Below are 21005 nucleotides of genomic sequence, written 5' to 3'. Positions count from 1 at the left end.
GACAAGGCTTTAAGAACTGCACTTTAAATCACAGGACTACTCTGTTAGGCCAAAAGGTGAAAAGAAAAGGATAGCGCAGACATGTCAAACACAAGGCCCGGAGGCTGGATCCAGCCCGCGAAGTGGTTTCATGTGGCCCGCGAAGCCATTCTGTAAACAGTGAGGGAACGGCCCCCGCTGCCTTGGCCCCAGCCCAGGCCAGCTGGAAGCCAATGTACAATTTCGTGGTGGTCATCTATGCTGAAATGCATTCAGTCTTAGCTCCACAAGGCCATCTGGAAACAGTGAGGGAACGGCCCATGTCGCGTCGGCACTGCCCCCTGGGCGCACGCTGGGGAGGTATCACCCTTTGTGAGGAATGAAGAAATGCACCATCACCTGGAAATGGCCACCATATGACCCTGCCTACCTTGGGCAGGCTAGGACCTGGGCAGCGTTGCGCTTCTCTTCAGATTCGTGCCACTCGGCTCAGCCTCTTGGCACTGTCAGGAAAGTGCCCCTCTGTCCCTGAACAGAGCCAGCTGTGGATCGTCTTCTTCTAATACCTCGGACAGGAGGAGCCAGGCTGAGAGTTCTGCAGTGCATCAGACCCTTTCTCTGACACCAAAGGCTCTCCAAACCCCTCCTCCTCCTCCTCCTCCTCCTCCTCCTCCTCTTCAGAATCATCCGACTTAGCTGTCAGAAGCACAGGCTGATGCTGAATCACAACTCTATCTATCTATCTATCTATCTATCTATCTATCTATCTATCTATCTATCTATCTATCTACTTACCTACCTACCTACCTACCTACCTACCTACAAGGGCAAGTAAACCTCCGTTTGGTTATCAATGACAGTCGTAGATACAGAACTTTTATTATACACATTAGAAAACTACAACATTACTTTTCAACATAATCGCCATTCAAATTGAGACACTTGTCATAACGTCTTACAAGGTTTGAAATTCCTTAGTAGTAGTTTCTCGGTGGCAAATCTGGGCTATGGGGTGTGTGTGTGAGATCAAAAACATCCCAATGGAACTGCTTCAAAAGTTCTTGGGTGCACCTCTCTCCCTCCCTCCCTCCCTCTCTCCCTCTCCTCTGAAATGAGGTTTTATGAGCTATATCTTAAAACACAGTTCTATTCTGGAGGGAATAAGGGATAATTGGCAGGGAGAATTTCTATGAGGAAATAGAGATAGTTGGAGGAACAACTAGCATCTTCTCAACTGACTTTTTAATCTAAAGCTGAATGGGACTGTATATTGCCATCTTAACTATTGTTGTCAAACCTTTGTAGTTTGTGAAAAAATGTTTAGTCGAGTAAAAAATGAGAATTTAAATGTAATTTCTCAATTCTGGGATTCTACTTCGGTTCATATCATATAACAAGCTTTGTTTACATATTTTAATGCCATGTCACAACACATCAGTACTGGTGTCATATTAATCAATTCATCCTTGTTTAATTTCTACAGCTGCCCATCTCAGACAAGGGACTCTGGATGGCAATAATAAAAAGAATTAAAAGCAATTATACTAGAGTACAAAAATAAATAAATATATATAGCAGTCAAGATTTTTTGGGGGGTGACCTTGTATTTTGTGTTAAATCTGGACCTTGGATGACACCCACATACAGTTGGTTTGATTTACCATCAGGTCTAGCTTGATTTTGTGAACTACTGTACTAGGAAATATTGGAAAGAAATTCAGAGTCCAAAAAATGTTTAGAGGTCATACTGGCACTAGTTGTATTTGTTCGTAGCATGTCACACTATTCTCCCAAAATAGAGAGATTGGGGATATTTTTCTTTTAGAGCTGGCCACTGGACAATGAAGTAATCTGAAAAGTGGTAAAGAATTTTTCCTGACAGAGATAGGTTTTCAACACGGCAGATGCTCTCGACATACACAATGGTTATTTTCTTTAGTCCGAGTATTTTGAGTAAAAAAGCAGATAGACATATGGGGACGCATGTTCCTGGACCATTGCACAGCACCTAAAAAGAAAAATAGAGCCCATCAAACCATCCAGAAATCTTAAAAATATGTTAGCAACAAGTATGTACAGTAGATATGCACAGTACCTTTGAAAGGACTATCAAATGAATCCATGATTTAACACAAAATGCAAAGAAAAGGTAAAAAAGTAATGTTGACATAGGAATAAAGCTTAAACGTTGGAAAGACGCACTTTAGCATTATGATCAAAAAGTGACTGGATCAAAGATTTAATCGATGTTCATCATCTTGAATAAACAGGCCCAAGCAGCTTTGTAAGCCAATCAGAACTGGGATGCCTTTTATATACTTTGGCTTAAGTATAGGAGATGACTCACTGCCCTTCTGAATAACTCATATTGGGAAACACAGTTTTAAAAACCCAGCTTTTTGGACAACCAGGAAGAGACAAACCTCATGCTTCAGTTGAGGTCAATTGAGATGAATGTAGAAACTGGGTGGCAAGGTCTTGAGTTTGTTTCCTCCTTGCAACTTTGACTTATTGCAGGGAAGTCTCTGAGTAGCCTGGTGTTCACACTCCTTAAATTGCCTGGACCTGAGACTGGTCACAATGGGCAGAGGCCTGCTGGATCTCCCAATGAGTTGGACAAGCAGCTTCATCTTCAAGCTGGTCATTGAGCCTTCCAAAGCCAAACTTCCTCCTCCCTATACTCCCTTACACTTCAGAAGTACAACGTTTCCAGGTTCCTAGGGTGGATTCAGCTTAATTGGGCTTCACAGCCTGGAAGAAGTAGCTGATTTTTGACTCATCAGTTGGACCCAGGTGGGACAAAGCAGCAGTGTACCAATACCTATAAGGGACACAGTGGCACAGTGGGTTAGGACGCTGAGCCTGTCGATCAGAAGGTCGGCAGTTTGGCGGGTCAAATCCCGAGTGCCGCGTAACAGAGTGAGCGCCTATTACTCGTCCCAGCTTCTGCCAACCTAGCAGTTCGAAAGCACATAAAAATGCAAGTAGAAAAATAGGGACCACTATGGTGGGAAGGTAACAGCGTTCCGTGCGCCTTTGGCATCTAGTCATGCTGGCCACATGACCACGGAGACGTCCTCAGACAAGCACTGGCTCTTCGGCTTTGAAACGGAGATGAGCACCGGCCCCTAGAGTCGGAAACGACTAGCACACATGTGCGGGGGAACCTTTACCTTTAGCAATACCTACTCCCCTGATTAATCCAAATTCATAGATCCTGTGAGCTCAGGAAGGCAAGGAGAGTACTAAGTTGGCTCAGGCTAAGAAATAAGTACTTAGTGATAAAAGACCTTCCTTCTCTTCCTCTTGCAAATGTCTGGAGGCCATGTTCTCAAAATCCTTATGCTATGAAAGGAACACCTGTCCTTCCTCTTTTCTAACTATCTGTCCTTTCTTATAGGTGTCTTCCCCCACTACCCCTCATCTGTTACATTTAACAAGGTCCCCAGTCCCCATTTCTTTCCCCCTCTTTCTTCTGAGCTCCCAATTCCCCCCACCTTAAGACATCTGAACCTCTCCTTTCTCTGGCATCTCCATAATTCATACTTGGCTCTCTCCTTTCCTCTCTACAGCAATAAAGAACATATATTGGACTCTCCCTTCCTATTAAAAGTGCACCGTACAGGCTGTTCCACTGTTACCAACCCCCCCGCAGGGCCTGTTCACTTCCATCCCCTCAATACTGCTCATTGTTTTAAACGCTATTTCCCAATGAGAGCCGCGTGTCCTTTCAATGCTATTTCCCACTGACTGTTAGTTCCCCTATGAGTGCTTTGTGACTGTTTTCATATTTTCATGGTGTTGTCCCTTCATGGGGCTGCTTTTGAATGCCATTCTCCCGCAACAGAAATAGCTCTCCAATGAATGTTACCTCTCCCTTTTACTGCTCTTTCCCACCCGCCGAGTTCTCCATGAATGTTTTTCACGGGATGGTTGTCTACTCCCTGAGTAAATTCTAATCTCCTTTCTGGGGCATGTGTGGAAGCCATTTCTGAGGTTCGCATTCACTCGGGGACACGTCATGTTTAAATCCCCTTTAGTTAAAACAATCTCAGTTGCATCCTGATCCCTGATGAGTAGTTTCTGAGTAGAGATAGTCCTTGTCTTGCAAACATTTGTTTAGCAGCCGTTCAAAGTTACAACCACACTGCAAAAAGTGACTTATGGCCAGTCCTCGAACTTACAGTACAACTGTCATAGCATCCCCACGATCTCATGATCAAAATTTGGGTGCTTGGCAGCCGGCATTTATTTACAATGTTTTCAGCCTCCTGGGGTCCTATGGTCACCATTTGCAACCTTCCCAGCTTGTTTCTGACAAGCAAAGTCAATGGAGGAATTGGGATTCACTTAACAACTGCAGTAATTCACTTAACAACCATGGGGGAAAAAGTTATAAAATCAGGCGTAACTCACTTAATAACCTCTTTGCTTAGCAACAGAAATTCTGATTCCCAATTGTGGATGGAAATCAAGGTCTACCCAGTATAAGTAAAGGTTCCCCCGCACATGCATGGTAGTCGTTTCCGACTCTAGGGGCCGGTGCTCATCTCCGTTTCAAAGCCGAAGAGCCAGCGCTTGTCTGAGGACGTCTCCGTGGTCATGTGGCCAGCATGACTAGACGCCAAAGGCGCACGGAACGCTATTACCTTCCCACCGTAGTGGTCCCTATTTTTCTACTTGCATTTTTACGTGCTTTCGAACTGCTAGGTTGGCAGAAGCTGGGACGAGTAACAGGCGCTCACTCTGTTACGCGGCACTCGGGATTCGACCTGCCAAACTGCCGACCTTCTGGTCGACAAGCTCAGCGTCCTAACCCACTGAGCCACCGCGTCCCTTTCTACCCAGTATACGTCCCCTTAAAAGAAAGATATAAATTAAGCTGCCCCTTTTTTTACTGAAAGAAACATAAAATGAAATGTAAGGAATTTGGGATAGGCAAAGAAATCCTATTCTGTTCCCTTATAAAAAGAAAGACATTAGATTGAAGGAGGAAGGTGCTGTATGTGGGAAAAAGGGAAGCGGGTGGGGGCACACAATAAAAGTAATAAAATCATTATTAAGTGCTGTACAAAGATAAGCAACAGAGCTGTGGCCAATCTTTTCTAATCCCACTGCATGATTTCACGGCAGATGGTCAAGGTTATTATGTACTCAGTGAAGAGTTTTGGGGGCAGTTTTGGGTGAACAGATTAATATGGAAAACAATGTCTGCTACTAAATCCACTTCCCTTAATATGCAGTTGGCTCTGTCATAAATTCTGAAGATTTGCTGGACGTCATGTTTCCCCACCTTTTTTTTTAACCCAAGCCTTCCTAAAACTTTTTACACATAAGAAGAATGTGTCCCTCAATATGAATTTCTGAAAAAACAAACAAACAGAAAAAAACCAGAACCTCAGCAGAAGTCTGGTAGCACCTTTTCCAACTGTTGGAAAACTCCCAACCAGGCAAGGAGGAAGGGGGGTCAAGCAGGGAAATAGCTTTGAGTCTTTCAGCAGTGAAGAGAGGCATAATCCTGACCCCCCCCTGCCAAATTGCATGAAACTTTATTTGGTTGTTCCCAAGGGAAGGCAAGCAGTCTGGGAAGATTCTTGTGTAATGTATCTTAGAACACAACAAAGTTGCTGACCTGGGCCTTTCACGATTGGATCTGATTGCTTGCTGACATTAAACATATTGAAAGGCAGCTTTTTTCATCCGATGATGCAGCTTATGCTTTTTAATATATCTTTTTTAGTTAGGAAAAATATTCCCAGTTGCCTGATTTTTCCCCCCACCACAGTCTAACACTTCTCTCCTCCTACAATGTTTTCAGACAAAAGCAGGGGGAAGAACAGGGTGCGTTGGGACCATCCAAGATTTCTGTGGGAAGAAGAGGAACTGGGAATGTGGTTAGCATGAGTCATCCATGAAGTTGTTATAATTTGGCCTTAGAAAATTACATTCATAGTTCATGGGGGAGATAAATAGCTAAAAAGAAAAAAAACAGCAGGGGTCTGGTTTAAGTCTACTTTAGTCTCTTGTATAACAATCTCTAATGGAAAGAAATGGGAACATTTCTTGAATTCTACAGCAATAATTATTATTCTGTAGGCTCAGAATAATTAATTATTTTAATAGGCTACTTTTAACTCAACAGAGCATTATCTCAGAATTCTTTGTGCTATTTACCCTTTCTATGCCACATTTTTCTCCTAAATATAACTTACCACAGAATGACCTTTCAGTCTATCCTAAGAAACAGAAACTGGCAACACCTGGACTGAATCTCACAAAACACGAGACAAATCTTGCTCTGCAAGTATACTAACTATTCCTACCCCATCTTTAGTTGCCAGCGTATAAGCAATATATCTATATCTATCTATCTATCTATCTATCTATCTATCTATCTATCTATCTATCTATCTATCTATCTATCATCTATCTATACACACACACACACACACACACACACACACACACACACACGGTAAAGGTTCCCCCGCACATGCGTGCTAGTCGTTTCCAACTCTAGGGGCCGGTGCTCATCTCCGTTTCAAAGCCGAAGAGTCAGCGCTTGTCCAAGGACGTCTCCGTGGTCATGTGGCCGGCATGACTAGACGCCAAAGGCGCACGGAACGCTGTTACCTTCCCATCGTAGTGGTCCCTATTTTTCTACTAGCATTTTTACATGCTTTCGAACTGCTAGGTTGGCAGAAGCTGGGACGAGTAACAGGCGCTCACTCTGTTACGTGGCACTTGGGATTCGACCCACCAAACTGCCGACCTCTGAGCCACCACGTCCCTACAGATATATATGTATGTATGTATGTATATGTATACATACATAGAGAAAAAATAGTGGCTCTAGCAATTCATATCCCAAAAATCCACTGCCACTTTCCAGGACCTCATCTGAATATTTTTCCAAATGACTAAAATTTTCTCCTTTTCAAAGCTGAAAATCTTTTAAACAGACCAACAAGACACCCCAAGTAATAAAGTGACACACTGTAAACATAGATGTAGAAATTGCAGGTGGAAGGGGCTACCTAGGAAAACGTATTCTCGCTCTCACACAGAAAGGAATCCTTCTTGTAATACTCACCTGTAGTGACAAGTCCAGGGAGTGTTTAAATACAAAAGAATATCCTTTGATCTTCAGAATAACCAGTCTGAAGATTGATGCAAATTTAAATTAACTAAATTTACCAGGCAATGTTCCTATTTTTATTTATTTATTATAAAGCTTCTATACACATGGTATGTCTCCCTCAAGCTGAGCTAGACTTTTGGTGAGAACACTGTATCCAGATCCTAATTCTGAATTGCAGATTCTGATTTCCTAAAATGCATTTTAAGGCTCAGGCTGCTGACGAAGTCTGCATGGAGGATACACAAATTGTGAAAACATCTGCACACAGAGTATACTGCAGTATACATCACCAAGAAGGTCTTCTCTTGAAGCCCTGTGTTCTTTGTGATTCACAGCATAGGCCACAAGTGTGAACATTCAAAATTCAATCCAAAACACTGCAGGGGAGGGGAGGAAACCTTGGTGAATACCTTAGGGAATTTATCTGAGGGAAAAAACATGCACAAGGGTTGAGCCATCTAAAATTCCAAAATAATTAATTAGGTGTACCAACCTCCTTCGCCCTCAAGATAGAGCAGAACTTTGTACAAATAAATGCACATCTAATGTGGTTCCTAAAAACCAAAAGAGCTCTTTAGTGTACAGTATACTAATCTTTGCCTGGAAGACCGGAGAAAAGTATCAACCATCATTTTTCTTTCCTCATTCCTTGCCCCCAACCATGGCAGATTATGAACTTCAACACTCTCCAGATGAAAGTGGCTTCAGTCTATTGAATATAGTAAATGTATTCATCTGACATTTACTGGTTCCAGTGAAGAAATCAGAGCTTCCAGCCTTGCAGGGATTAAATGTCAGCCAAATAGGCTAAACGTGGAGGAAAACATCAAATACATCGTGGTGATAAAAAAAAAACACCAGTGTGTTTTAATTACAAATTGAAGATCTCTAGATGTTCCCGAGTGAAATGAAACTGGAAAATGACATTGTTCCCAAATCCTTCCAGCAAAGACTTGTCTTGAATGACCTGCCATTTTGCTGAAGGAAGCCTTGAGGTCTTCTTCATTGGAGTAGGGAATCTATTAGAGAGGCTGGTCTTTGTGAGCAAAATCCTGGGAGCGCAACAACAATCTATTTCCACATTCTGTGCCAGAGCCTCTTTGTAGCCAACTAATTGCCTGAATTCTGGCAGCAAGTCACAAAGGCACCTAACAAACGTCTCTGTATTCCCTCTTTGCCTACAGGACACAGCTCAATTTACAAGGTTTCTCCCCCCCCCTTCCCTTCCGAGAAGGAATCAGCGTGGCAAAATAACTACAGCGCTGGGGGTGAATTCAGCTAAGGTTTGCTTAAAATGTAGTCCTACTATTAGTTATGCATATCTAGTTTTAGTGGGTCTTAGGATATTTATACGAGTCTGGCCAAACTTTTCTTGGACTTTGGGAAAGGGGTGTGTTTGTATGTGCTCTATGGTTTTTGGTTTTTCCCCCCAATATTTTCTAAAACCCCATTATAGCAGCTCAAGATCTATTAAGCCGCGTTTAAGCTGTACATTTAAATGTGGTATAGCATGCATTTAAATCAATACAGAGGCAAGAATCGAGTACCTCAGTGTAAAAGCAAAATCACCACTGGCCTTAATTCCCAGTTAGTAAACATAGATCTAATATTTTCGGCAGAGAATGTTTCATTGTCTGTGACTTTCCGCTGAGTTGTTTCCTGCTTTTGATATTTTAGCTGTGCTCAGAGTCCTCACTACCGGTAGCTCACAATTTTATTTATTTATTTGAATCCCACCCTTATTATTTTTGCAAATAACTCAAGGCAGCAAACATACTCAACATACCCTCCTCCTCCTATTTTCCTTAGCCTTGTGAGGCAGATTGGGCTGAGAGAAAAAGAGAGTGACCGGCCCAAGATCACGCAGCTGTCTTTCATGGCTAAGGCGGGACTTGAACTCCTGGTCTCCTGCTTTCTAGCCTGATGCCTTAACCACTAAACCAGGGGTAGGCAACCTTGGCTCTTTTATGACTCGTGGACTTCAACTCCCAGAATTCCTGAGCCAGCATAGCGAGTCATAAAAGAGCCAAGATTGCCTACCCCTGCTCTAGACCAAACCGGCTCTATGAAGACGTTGTGGTATGTGCATATGTGTGTGTTTTTGCCCTGTTAATTAAAATTGTTCTTGAGTAATACTGAATATAAATGTATTTATAGGGGATATGCAAATTAAATTTAAATACAAATTTGAAGGGGGGAGGGAAGTGCTTTGGAGTACATAGGGACATGTGTGTCGCACCTGTCTGGAAATGCATCTTGTTCTGGACTCACAAGGCAGCTGTGCAATCCTGGGCAAAGGCCTGGCTGTTTTAACAAGCCCTGTGCTTTAGTTGCACCTCCTCACAGCCACAAAGCACTTTTTCGTCTGCACAAAGCTCTGGATGAGTGCTGTCAGTGACTGTAGGCCACTCTGCCAGACACAATACCATTCTGAGATAAGTGCTGTATCTATACACACCTGTGGTTGGGTGGAAGCCAAACTGCCCACAAGAAGATCAATAATAATAATAATAATAATAATAATATAATAATAATAATAATAATAATAATAATAATAATAATAATAATAATAATAATAATAAATAGAACATACAGACAGTAATAAACTACGCATATGCACAAAATTGCAGGATGTGAGACAAACAATCTTGCACCGATGAGCTGATGCAATAACTCGTCAAGAAATAAAAAATAACTTCATTAAGAAAAATCAGAAGATGGGAGGGCCCAAACTCATCATTTCAGTCAAATTAAACTTCTCATGTGACTAGAAATTAGAAGAATTAGCTTAGGATGCCTGTCCCTTCACCCTACCCCAGGGGTAGGCAACCTTGGTTCTTTTATGACTCGTAGACTTTAACTCCCAGAATTCTTGAGCCAGCTCAGGGATTCTGGGAGTTGAAGTCCATGAGTCATAAAAGAGCCAAGGTTGCCTATCCCTGCCCTACTCTATACCAGCCGGCTGGTAACTTTGGGCCAGTCATTCTCTCTCTCCACCCAACCCACCTCACAGGGTTGTGGTGGTTGTTGTGGGGAAAAATAGGAGGACGAAGGAGTAATATGTATATCCACCGCCTTGGGTAACTTACAAAGTAATGAAGGCAGGGGAAAAAATTAATAAATAAATAAAATCAATAAAAAACACAGACTCGCCCGAGCACCAGCAATTCAACTGGTCTCACTACTGCACGTATGCCCCACTGCCTCATATTCTCCTTTTCCCAGACGCCTGCTAGTTCTGCCGTGCCCTCTTGTAAACTCTGGAGAGTCTAGCAGCTTCAAGAACAAGGAGAGGGACAGGATGTCTGCTTCTGTTGCCTCCACACCAGCAACACCGAGGTAATCAATTTATCATAACAAGGGGGTATCCTAGCAACTCTGGAGAGACATCAAAAGTTCTTACCCTCTTTGGGGATGCAGAAAAACGAGTTTTTCTAGCAGCCTTGCAAAGATGCTCCAGCAGATAGGCAGACTGGTATTTTTATATTTTTAAAGAAGGTGCGAAGATGATGCTTGGGAGGAAGACGGGACTCCTAAAAAAACCTGCTTTGCGCTGCAGGTGTTTATGACTAACCCATCAACTATGTCGAGCAATAGGTGTTCATTTAACATCTGATCCTTGCACCGAAGAGGACTGAAAAAACTGAAAAAAGTAGCAGAACCAGTCCTCTCTCTTTGCTCGTGGCTTACTGGTCAAATCCTATTTCCATTATAAACAGGGTTTGCAAACAGCTTCAGCCCACCCATTGCCGTTGGCTGCGCTAAGGCCACCGAAGACTTTTCCCATACTGACTGTGTGACCAGCCATTTTGAAATGTCCTAAGGCAGAGGACCTCAACCTTGGCAACTTTTAAGACTTGTGAACTTCAACTCCCAGAATTCCTCAGCCAGCCAAGCTGGCTGAGGAATTCTGGGAGTTGAAGTCCACAAGTCTTAAAGTTGCCAAGGTTGGCGGCCCCTGTCCTAAGGGATACCTACAGCCTTACACAGATCCAAATGTCCGAGAGAGACCGTCTTGATAATGTGTGGAGTGGTGGGGACGATGTGGGTATCCTAGAACAAAAGTGAGACTACTATTTGCCCATTGCCCCAAGCTGGAGAGCCAGTCTGACCTCGTGCTTAAGGTGCCTGGCTAGCTAGTCCTACCTTAGCCATGAAAACTGGCTGGATGGCTTTGGGCCAGTCACTCTCTCTCAGCCCAACCAACCTCACAGGGTTGTTGTGGTGGTGGTGGAAAAGAGGAAGAGGAAGAAGGAATATTAAATATGTTCACTGCCTTGAGTTGTTTATAAAAATAATAAAGGCAGGATACTAAGTGCATAAATGGCTTTGCAGGCATTAAAAAAAAGAGAAACTAAGAGAGTTATGGACTTACCCTCTCAGTTCTACCCTCACCAACTTTGATCATTTAGACCAGACTTATTGTAACATGCCTAGGCAGTATTAATTTTTTATTACTTGTAGGGGAGGCCAAAAAGAAAATTGGCCTACAGGTGGCCTTATTCTAGGGTCTATCAAACAAGGCAGAGGCCACAGATCAAATGGCTACAAATTTTTTTTATTACAAACTCTCTTTGTCTGGGCTCCAGGAACAAAGTGGTCATTTACATTTGTGGAATAGTGCAAGGCTGGAGTCCCTCCCCTCCCCCCCCCCCGCCACATATACACACCCAGAGGTGGCATCCTTACCAGCAGATTTCTGGTGGAAAGATCATCTATTTAAGGAGATGAAGAGTGCTTTGCCATAATAGTTACCTTTCGGTAACTTCTGCAAAGAAATGCTCCCTGTCTTTCTTTGAAAGATAAACACTAAAGAGAAAAGAATCTTATTTTATTTTTTTCCCCTGATACACAGAGCTCAATTACAAATATGCTTACTTGAAAAACAAGTCCCACTGTGCAGATTAAAGCTTATAACAGGTAATAGTGGCAGTGGGGTTATAACAAAGTAAGCTGAAGTAAAAAGAATGAGTCATATTTCTGGGTTACGTCTGCAGTAGCCGATGGCATTGACGTTCGGTACAAATAAATTCCATTTATTTAAAAAAAGAAAATTAGCTCAAAATAAACATGTTTAGGATTAGGCTGCAATTTACAGTTAATTGGGAAAGTGAAACCTAGGAGGAAACGGTTTGTCAACCACTCCTGGGAAAATCTTTGGTAGAGTCCTCATTATAAGGGAACAAGAGATGGCAGGGATCAAAAAGGAAAGTGCAGTACAACTTTATGGAGGCTGTATGGATGTGTACATCAGAGTTCTACTTTTGGAAGGTTACAGAGAGTTGTGTAACTGAGAAAGAAACATTATGTTAGTTGACTTAGAGAAAGCATGTGGCAAAATGAATGGTTGCATATTATGGAAACTTTGTGAGACAAACACAGTGGGAGGTCAGCTGCTGAATGCAGTAAGAGCAGAATACAATGGAAGTAAAACATGCATGAGTCTCAATGAAATGCTTCAATATTGAGCAGAAAGTAAGACAAGGATATGTAATGGCTGTCTAATGTATGTATGGAGAAATGTATGCATATAGATAATCCTCAACTTATGACCAATCACTTAGCAACAGTTCAAAGTTATGACAGACCCCCCCCCCAAAAAAGCTACTTATTATATGGTTTTGAAGATTCTATGTTTGGGCCCCTCTATAGTCATGTGACTACATTTTGGGCACTTGGCAATGGGCCACATTTATGGCCATTTGCTGCCCCCCATAAGCATGTGACTGATTTATGATGGATTTGCTGAAAATGGCATTTATTTCTGGTGTCTGGCAAAAACTAACCCATATAGAGAACAATGGCTTTGCTTAACAACCATGGCATTCATTTACTGATCGGGTCTTTCACTTAATGGCCACCCTGAAAAAGGTAATAAACTCAGGTCCAATTACATGATGATCCACATCACAACTTACAACTGTAATTGACGCACTCAATTACCATCATAACTTGAGGATTACTTCTAGTACATGTGGAGATGTGTTGTCTTTTGGTATACAGATGATGCTACGGTGCTGGGTCCAAGTTCAAATAGTTTACAGCAAATGTTACAGAGACCATGATGTAACGAAGAATTCAAATGCTAAGATTACGGGCTGTTTCACAGGAAATCAGGAATGAACAATAGCAAGTTTTACGCAGAACGGTGAAAAGCGATAGATATGTGCTTTTGCTGCTTTGTTATGTGGAACTGAGAAAAGGGTATAATTAGGAAAAACATCCAGCAAACTTGAATGCCATAGGGATGGGCTATTGGGATGACCAGAACTTAGTGTTGCAAAGGAAGGAGAAGGGGTCAAGAATGAATAGGTGCTGAAAACAATGTGGATGGAATACAAAAATAAAAAGGAAGCAGGTTGAGGGGATTTGGTCATGCAGAACGTAAATTAGGATCAAAGTGCAAAACAAATATAAGAAGGAAGGGTGAACGGGTGAAAGAAAGGGAAAGTCCAAAAGTGTCACCGGATGAAGTTGATGAGTTCCTAAAAAAGAGAAGTTTAATGAACCAAAGGCAATATATAAATCAGTGTATTCACATGACAGAGGTAATGGATGGTTTAAGTGGATTCAAAAAGGTATAGTGAATGGTGTTGGTGCTAACTGGTTTTAACTTTCTATTTATTTAACTTTCTATTTATTTATTTAACTTATCTATTTATTTAACTTTCTATTTATTTAACTTTCTATTCATTTTTTCTCTCATTTCGTGCTTTTGATTTCATTGGCTTACTGTTTCATACTCTTTCTGTGCTTTGTATAACAAGCTGTGGAGCTGCCTTGAAATGGAGGACTTTTTGAACCAAACCACAGAATTATAACTTATCTCTTCAAAAACAAAAGAGAAAAAGGTCATACAAAAGAAGTCAGGAAGGCTGGAAGATTAGGAAGATGCCACTCAAGTGTTTAGGTTCTTCAAGGACTTCTCTGCAATTGCAAACTATAATCCCATATTAATAGCATCCAAATTATGGGCCATTTTAAGAGTAATTGAAGGCGCAACAAAAAGATTAGGTCAGTGTGGATAGCCTGCCTTTTCTACGGGACAACTTCATTGATTTTCTTAGTGTATTATTTTTTATGAAAGATCACCTACAGTTGCACCTATGGGAACTTTACAGGTAGTCCTCAACTTAGGACCAAACTAGATAACATCATCAGTGCCAGGTAATGAAACCTCTGCAAGAAAACAAGCAAGCTCAGTGAGCACCAAGGAGCCTTCAAATACGAGTCAGCTGCCAAGCATCTGAATTTTGATCACATGACCATGCTGCAAATGGTCATCAGTCACTTTTTCCAGTGCGGTCACTAAATGAACTGTTGAAAGTCGAGGACTACCTGTATATGAATGCTTACCGAAACAAACAGGAAACATACAGGTGACTAAAGTGACAACGTTCAAGGCAAGTCACAACTAATGTTACATTTTCTACACTGGTATTAATGAACAGACGAATATGTTAGAAAAAGTTCTGAATAAATATTCCAGACTTAAATATACTTACAAGAAAATATACATACAAGTAGTCCTCAATTTGCAACCACAATTGAGGGCAGAATTTTAGTTGTAAATTGTTGCAGTTATAAGTTGAATCACTGACCAGACTTGATTTTATGACAGTTGTTAAGTGAATCATTGCAGTTGTGAAGTGAATCGTCTGGTCATTAAGCAAATCACATGGTGTTTAAGCAAATCACATGGTCATAAGTCTGAATCCAGCTTATCCAATGGGTGTTTTTTGTTGTTTTGGGCTGCAAAGCAGCAAAGAAACATGGCAAAACACGGTCACATGACTGTTGTTATGGGACAGTGCAACCAGTTATAAATGTGAGCTGAAATGGAAAAGTGCCTGAAATGGAATCACATGGCCCCAGGGGTCATGGCTGTCATGGCACGGCTGTTCTGTGAAGACAGCTTATAAATAATTTTTGAGTCCATCAGAACTCCAAATGGCTTTTTAAGCAACTGGTTATAAGTTGAGAACTACCCATATTGTTCTGGCATCAGAAAGACCCAGCTCAGAATGCGGTTTATCCATTCATATCATCATCAGAAAGATAATCAAAACTAGGGCATAATAAAAAGAGAAGCAAGATGGATACTGGGTTTGCTTGGCTGTAAAAACTTAAGATTGCTTAGGGAAAAACTCAATAGCTGTACAGAAGTCAGAGGACATGTAGGTATAAGTCAGATGGGAAAAATAAAGCCTTAATAATCTTCCTTCCTGTCACACATCAGAATACTAGGCAGAAGGCAGTGTCCCAGACCCCAAGGGAGCACTGTGGAGATAGAAAGGTACCTTACTACTATACTGTATCTCCCTGCTTTTTGGCTAATCAGTTCACAATTGCTGGGTCCACTATGACCACATATAGAAAAATTAAATATTGCTTGCTACCTCCTCCCCTTAAAAAAATATCTAGCCAAAGGAAGCCTAAATATTTCCAAAGCAAACATTCAGAAGAATGCACTCTCCATTATTGACAAAACAAAGAACACCCAGCTCTCTCTTACATGATCAGATATCCTTGCTTAGAAAATTGTTAGCCACACTGTGTACTTTCTGAATTCTGGAGATTGTATCACTGCCTCCCCTTCTTTGTACTTCAGGAGAGCACTGTACAAAACCAGTTGAAACTGCATGGGACAGCAGGGAAGTACTGGGAGGTAATGAGCCAAAACCACACACAAAACTGCAGTTAGTCATGTTTTGTGTTTGCTACAGTGGTGGTTGAAATGGTAGCACTGGGTTAAATGCTTCAGAAGAAGTTCAGCATTAAAATATAGTCAAAAATCCAATCCTGGCCCTGCCAAAATAGAAACAATATAAAATTATTATTACTAATAAACTGAGTAAGATATGATTGCCTGTGAAATGGTGGTATCTCTCAACATTAAATATCTGGGCTTTATCCTGAAGACATATACATACATATACATATACATACATTATCTATCTATCTATCTATCTATCTATCTATCTATCTATCTATCTATCTATCTATCTATCTATCTATCTATCTATCTATCTATCTATCTATATCATCTATCTATCTATCTATCTATCTATCTATCTATCTATCTATCTATCTATCTATAATATACTGCTCAAAAAAATAAAGGGAACACTTAAACAACACAATGTACTGTATTTAATAGTAGGATGTCTTATCTTCTGTTCCCTTTATTTTTTTGAGCAGTATATATATCTATATAGATATATAGATATACAGCCATGGCCGAAATTGTTGGCACCCCAGAAATTTTTCCAGAAAATCAAGTATTTCTCACAGAAAAGTATTGCAGGAACACATGTTTTGCTATACACAGGTTTATTCCCTTTGTGTGTATTGGAACACAACAAAAAAGGGAGGAAAAAAAGCAAATTGGACATAATGTCAAACAAAACTCCAAAAATGGGCTGGACAAAATTATTGGCACCCTTTCAAAATTGTGGATAAACAAGATTGTTGCAAGCATGTGATGCTGCTTTAAACTCACCTGGGGCAAGTAACAGGTGTGGGCAATATAAAAATCACACCTGAAAGCTTTGGACCCGGCTGTTTTAAACAACTATCGTCCAGTCTCCAACCTTCGCTTTTTGGCGAAGGTTGTTGAGAGTGTGGTGGCGCATCAGCTCCCTCTGTTCCTGGAGGAAACTGATTATCTGGACCCGTACCAATCGGGCTTCAGGCCCGGACACAGCACGGAGACGGCATTGGTCGCGCTGGTGAATGATCTCTGGAGGGCTAGGGACAGGGGTTGCTCCTCTGTCCTGGTCCTATTAGATCTCTCAGCGGCTTTCGATACCATCGACCATGGTATCCTGCTGCGGCGTCTCAGGGGGTTGGGAGTGGGAGGCACCGTGTTACGGTGGTTCTCCTCCTACCTCCAGGGCCGCTCGCAGTCGGTGTTGACAGGAGGGCAGAGATCCGCCCCGAGGCCTCTCATTTGTGGAGTCCCTCAGGGGTCGGTTCTCTCGCCTCTCCTGTTCAACATCTATATGAAGCCGCTGGGCGAGATCATTCGTGGTTTTGGGGTGGGGTATCACCAGTACGCTGATGATACCCAACTTTTTCTCTCCACCCCGAACCAACCCAGTGATGCCCTCTCCGTGATGTCCCGGTGCCTGGAGGCGGTTCAGGTCTGGATGGGGAGAAACAGGCTTCGTCTCAATCCCGCCAAGACTGAGTGGCTGTGCATATCGGCGTCTCGGGTTAACCAAGTTATTCCACCTCTAATGATGGGGGGTGAGGTGTTACCCCCCGTTGATAGGGCTCGCAACTTGGGCGTCCTCCTGGATTCACGGCTCAATTTTGAAGATCACATAGGAGCCGTGACCAGGGGGGCTTTTGCACAGGTTCGCCTGGTGCGCCAGTTGCGTCCCTATCTGGACCGAGACGCCCTACGCACAGTCACTCATGCGCTTGTGACCTCCCGTTTGGACTACTGTAACGCTCTCTACATGGGGCTGCCCTTGAAGACCACTCGGAGGCTTCAACTGGTGCAGAATGCGGCCGCGCGAGTTGTAATGGGGGTTTCCCGATACTCCCATGTAACACCTCTACTCCGCGAGCTGCATTGGCTTCCGGTTGCCCTCCGGGTGAAATTCAAGGTGCTGGTTATTACCTATAAAGCCCTACATGGCCTGGGTCCGGGGTATCTGAGGGAACACCTGCTGCCGGCTTCAAACACCCTTCGCCCAGTGCGCTCCCACAGGGAGGGTCTGCTCAGGGTTCCGCCGGTGAGAGATTGCCGGCGGGTGACACCCAGGGATAGGGCCTTCTCAGTGGGAGCGCCTGCCCTCTGGAACCAGCTGCCGGTGGAGCTGAGAACTGCCCCCGACCTCCGATCATTCCGCCGGGGCCTGAAGACCTGGCTCTTTGAGCTCTCGGGCCCAGGCTGAGAATTTTTAATTGGGGTTTTAATCGTGTACAGGGTCAATTTAATATTTTTTAATATGGTTTTAACTTTTGTATGTTGGATTTTTTTTAATTCCCTGTAAACCGCCCTGAGTCCTCAGGGAAAGGGCGGTATACAAATGCAACTAAATAAATAAATAAAAAGGAGAGAAGTTCACTTAGTCTTTGCATTGTGTGTCTCTGTGTGCCACACTAAGCATGGACAACAGAAAGAGGAGAAGAGAACTGTCTGAGGACTTGAGAACCAAAATTGTGGACAATCTCAAGGTTACAAGTCCATCTCCAGAGATCTAGATTTGCCTTTGTCCACAGTGCGCAACATTATCAAGAAGTTTGCAACCCATGGCACTGTAGCTAATCTCCCTGGTCGTGGACGGAAGAGAAAAATTGATGAAAGGTTGCAACGCAGGATAGTCCGGATGGTGGATAATCAGCCCCAAACAAGTTCCAAAGGAATGCAAGCTGTCCTGCAGGCTCAGGGAGCATCAGTGTCAGCGTGAACTATCCGTTGACATTTAAATGAAATGAAACGCTATGGCAGGAGACCCAGGAGGACCCCACTGCTGACACAGAGACATAAAAAAGCAAGATTACAGTTTGCCAAAATGTACTTGAGTAAGCCAAAATCCTTCTGGGAAAACGTCTTGTGGACAGATGAGACCAAGATAGAGCTTTTTGGTAAAGCACATCATTCTACTGTTTACCGAAAACGAAATGAGGCCTACAAAGAAAAGAACACAGTACCTACAGTGAAATATGGTGGAGGTTCAATGATGTTTTGGGGTTGTTTTGCAGCCTCTGGCACTGGGTGCCTTGAATGTGTGCAAGGCATCATGAAATCTGAGGATTACCAAAGGATTTTGGGTCGCACTGTAGAGCCCAGTGCCAGAAAGCTGGGTTTGCGTCCGAGATCTTGGGTCTTCCAGCAGGACAATGACCCCAAACATACATCAAAAAGCACCCAGAAATGGATGGCAAGAAATCGCTGGAGAGTTCTGAAGTGGCCAGCAATGAGTCCAGATCTGAATCCCATTGAACACCTGTGGAGAGATCTTAAAATTGCTGTTGGGAAAAGGCGCCCTTCCAATAAGAGAGACCTGGAGCAGTTTGCAATGGAAGAGTGGTCCAAAATTCCGGGTGAGAGCTGTAAGAAGCTTATTGATGGTTATAGGAAGCGACTGATTTCAGTTATTTTTTCCAAAGGGTGTGCAACCAAATATTAAGTTAAGGGTGCCAATCATTTTGTCCAGCCCATTTTTGGAGTTTTGTTTGACATTATGTCCAATTTGCTTTTTTTCCTCCCTTTTTTTTGTTGTGTTCCAATACACACAAAGGGAATAAACCTGTTCCTGATAATTGCCTTTACTTTCTGAACTACGCAACTCTGTGGTCAAAAGTTGCTTACAAAAACAGGATCATTTCGATAATTAGGTGGAATGAAGCTCCCACTTACTTATTTCTCATTTTGGTATATGCCATTGTCTCATAGTAGAGTACTGGCAATTAATTTAATAGACTCCCAATTTCAGGCAATAGAAGTAAGGTGTTGGATTCCAGCCAAAGTTCCTGAAGACATCTGAAACAGATGCTTTTGTTTCTAAAATGTGGAAAACTCCTGAGTGGCTTGCTACCATAGCAGATCACACAATATGTGTCACCGTGTGAAGAACTTTAGAGCAACAATGATTAAAAGATTGCAATCCATTTTGTGTAGACAACAGCGTCCTCGCAATGAGTTATTTTGAGGATATTCTCCAGTGACATAACACGGGTTTCAGCTAACTGGCCTAACCCAGGCAAAATAGTGATGGGTCTGCCAAAGGTCATAGGGAAAAGCAACAGGAGGAAATGGCAGATGGTTTTCCTTTACCTCTTGGGCTACTACTGCCAAAATGTTGTGTGTTAGTGAAAAAAGATTTTTTCTTTGTTAAGGGAAAAAATCAAGTAGGTCAGAAAATCCATGCATTAGATAAAAAAGGCATGGTCAAAATTACAGTTGCAAGATTTATAAATGCAAAATGATTTAATTGTACATATCAAATGAGGAATTCTCAAAAAAAAAGTACAACTTGCCCTGCCCCATCTGGAAAAAGTACAAAATTGTAAGTATTGTCCAGATGTTCTGGGAAGAATCTTACACAAGGCATTTCCTCTAATATAATCTACTTGTGCTTTTTCAATTTTTTTTAAAAATCAGCCTATCTAAGGTATCTATATGAAAAAAAAAATAGAAATGTGACACAAGAATGTGAAAATATATTGGAATAAAATTGGTCTTACTTTACCAGTAAAAAGAAAGGACTGTCTAATGCGAATTATAATAGAAAGGAACAATGCCACATTATCTGTTCTAGCATGCTACTGAAGTGCCATGAACTTAAGACATTTTGAAAGCTGGAGAGAAAATGGAAAATCTTAGCTAAGTGAAATAAAGACCTCTTTTAAAATAGTTCTGCTGTCTGAACGTTTCTGTAACAAAACATATCTGTAATGGTGATTATAAGCACATGAATTTGGCATGTAGCTTACTTACCTCCAAAAGTAGGATATAAAAATATGGGGATGCCTCCCTCAACTTTCCATTTTATAATACCTAATCTGATATTTTAAAGATGTATAGTAATCATCTGGCCTGAATGACTTGGCTGCATCCTTGATCATCATTATTGCTGTTAGACTCAAGTCAGCTGGTTAGGTCTACCCATTTGGCTGTAAACAAGTCTGAAATCCATGAAAGTTTAGAGGATGATATGTAATCCTTACTATATCACTCTTTCGCTTACTGAAGGCAGACATTGTAGAAGGAGAGTGTTAATCTATAGTAGCCAAAAATTAGAAGGAATCTGATACCACCTTTTCAGACTAGCCCATTTGATTAAAAAGCACAATTGTGTTATTCTGAAAAGGTGTTACCAGACTTTCTCTGATATATATAAGGTGGGCAAACTCTGAAGAGTTTTGA

At 42.0% G+C, this 21005-nt stretch overlaps 1 protein-coding gene across 2 annotated transcripts in view; it reads right to left on the bottom strand.

The window, feature by feature from the left end:
- Positions 1 to 689: 689 nt before the first annotated feature.
- Positions 690 to 21005, bottom strand: part of ALG14 (ALG14 UDP-N-acetylglucosaminyltransferase subunit) — a 37224-nt gene continuing 16908 nt past the window's right edge. The window contains exons 4-5 of one of the 2 annotated variants that reach the window (XM_081322908.1): positions 7411 to 7497; positions 1794 to 1987 (exon numbers count right to left, since the gene is read on the bottom strand). In XM_081322908.1, coding sequence (XP_081179034.1) covers positions 7450 to 7497 — 48 coding nt within the window. In that variant the 3' untranslated portion in view covers positions 1794 to 1987; positions 7411 to 7449. Of the gene's footprint in view, positions 1988 to 7410; positions 7498 to 21005 lie in introns of both variants that reach the window. The other variant, XM_081322907.1, reaches the window with a different exon arrangement.

This window comes from Vipera berus (genome assembly GCF_964194415.1).
Source record: "Vipera berus genome assembly, chromosome: 3".
In the NCBI taxonomy this organism is placed as follows: Eukaryota; Metazoa; Chordata; class Lepidosauria; order Squamata; family Viperidae; genus Vipera; species Vipera berus.
Note: the sequence above shows the minus strand (reverse complement) of the source record. Positions and strands in the feature narration are given on the sequence as shown.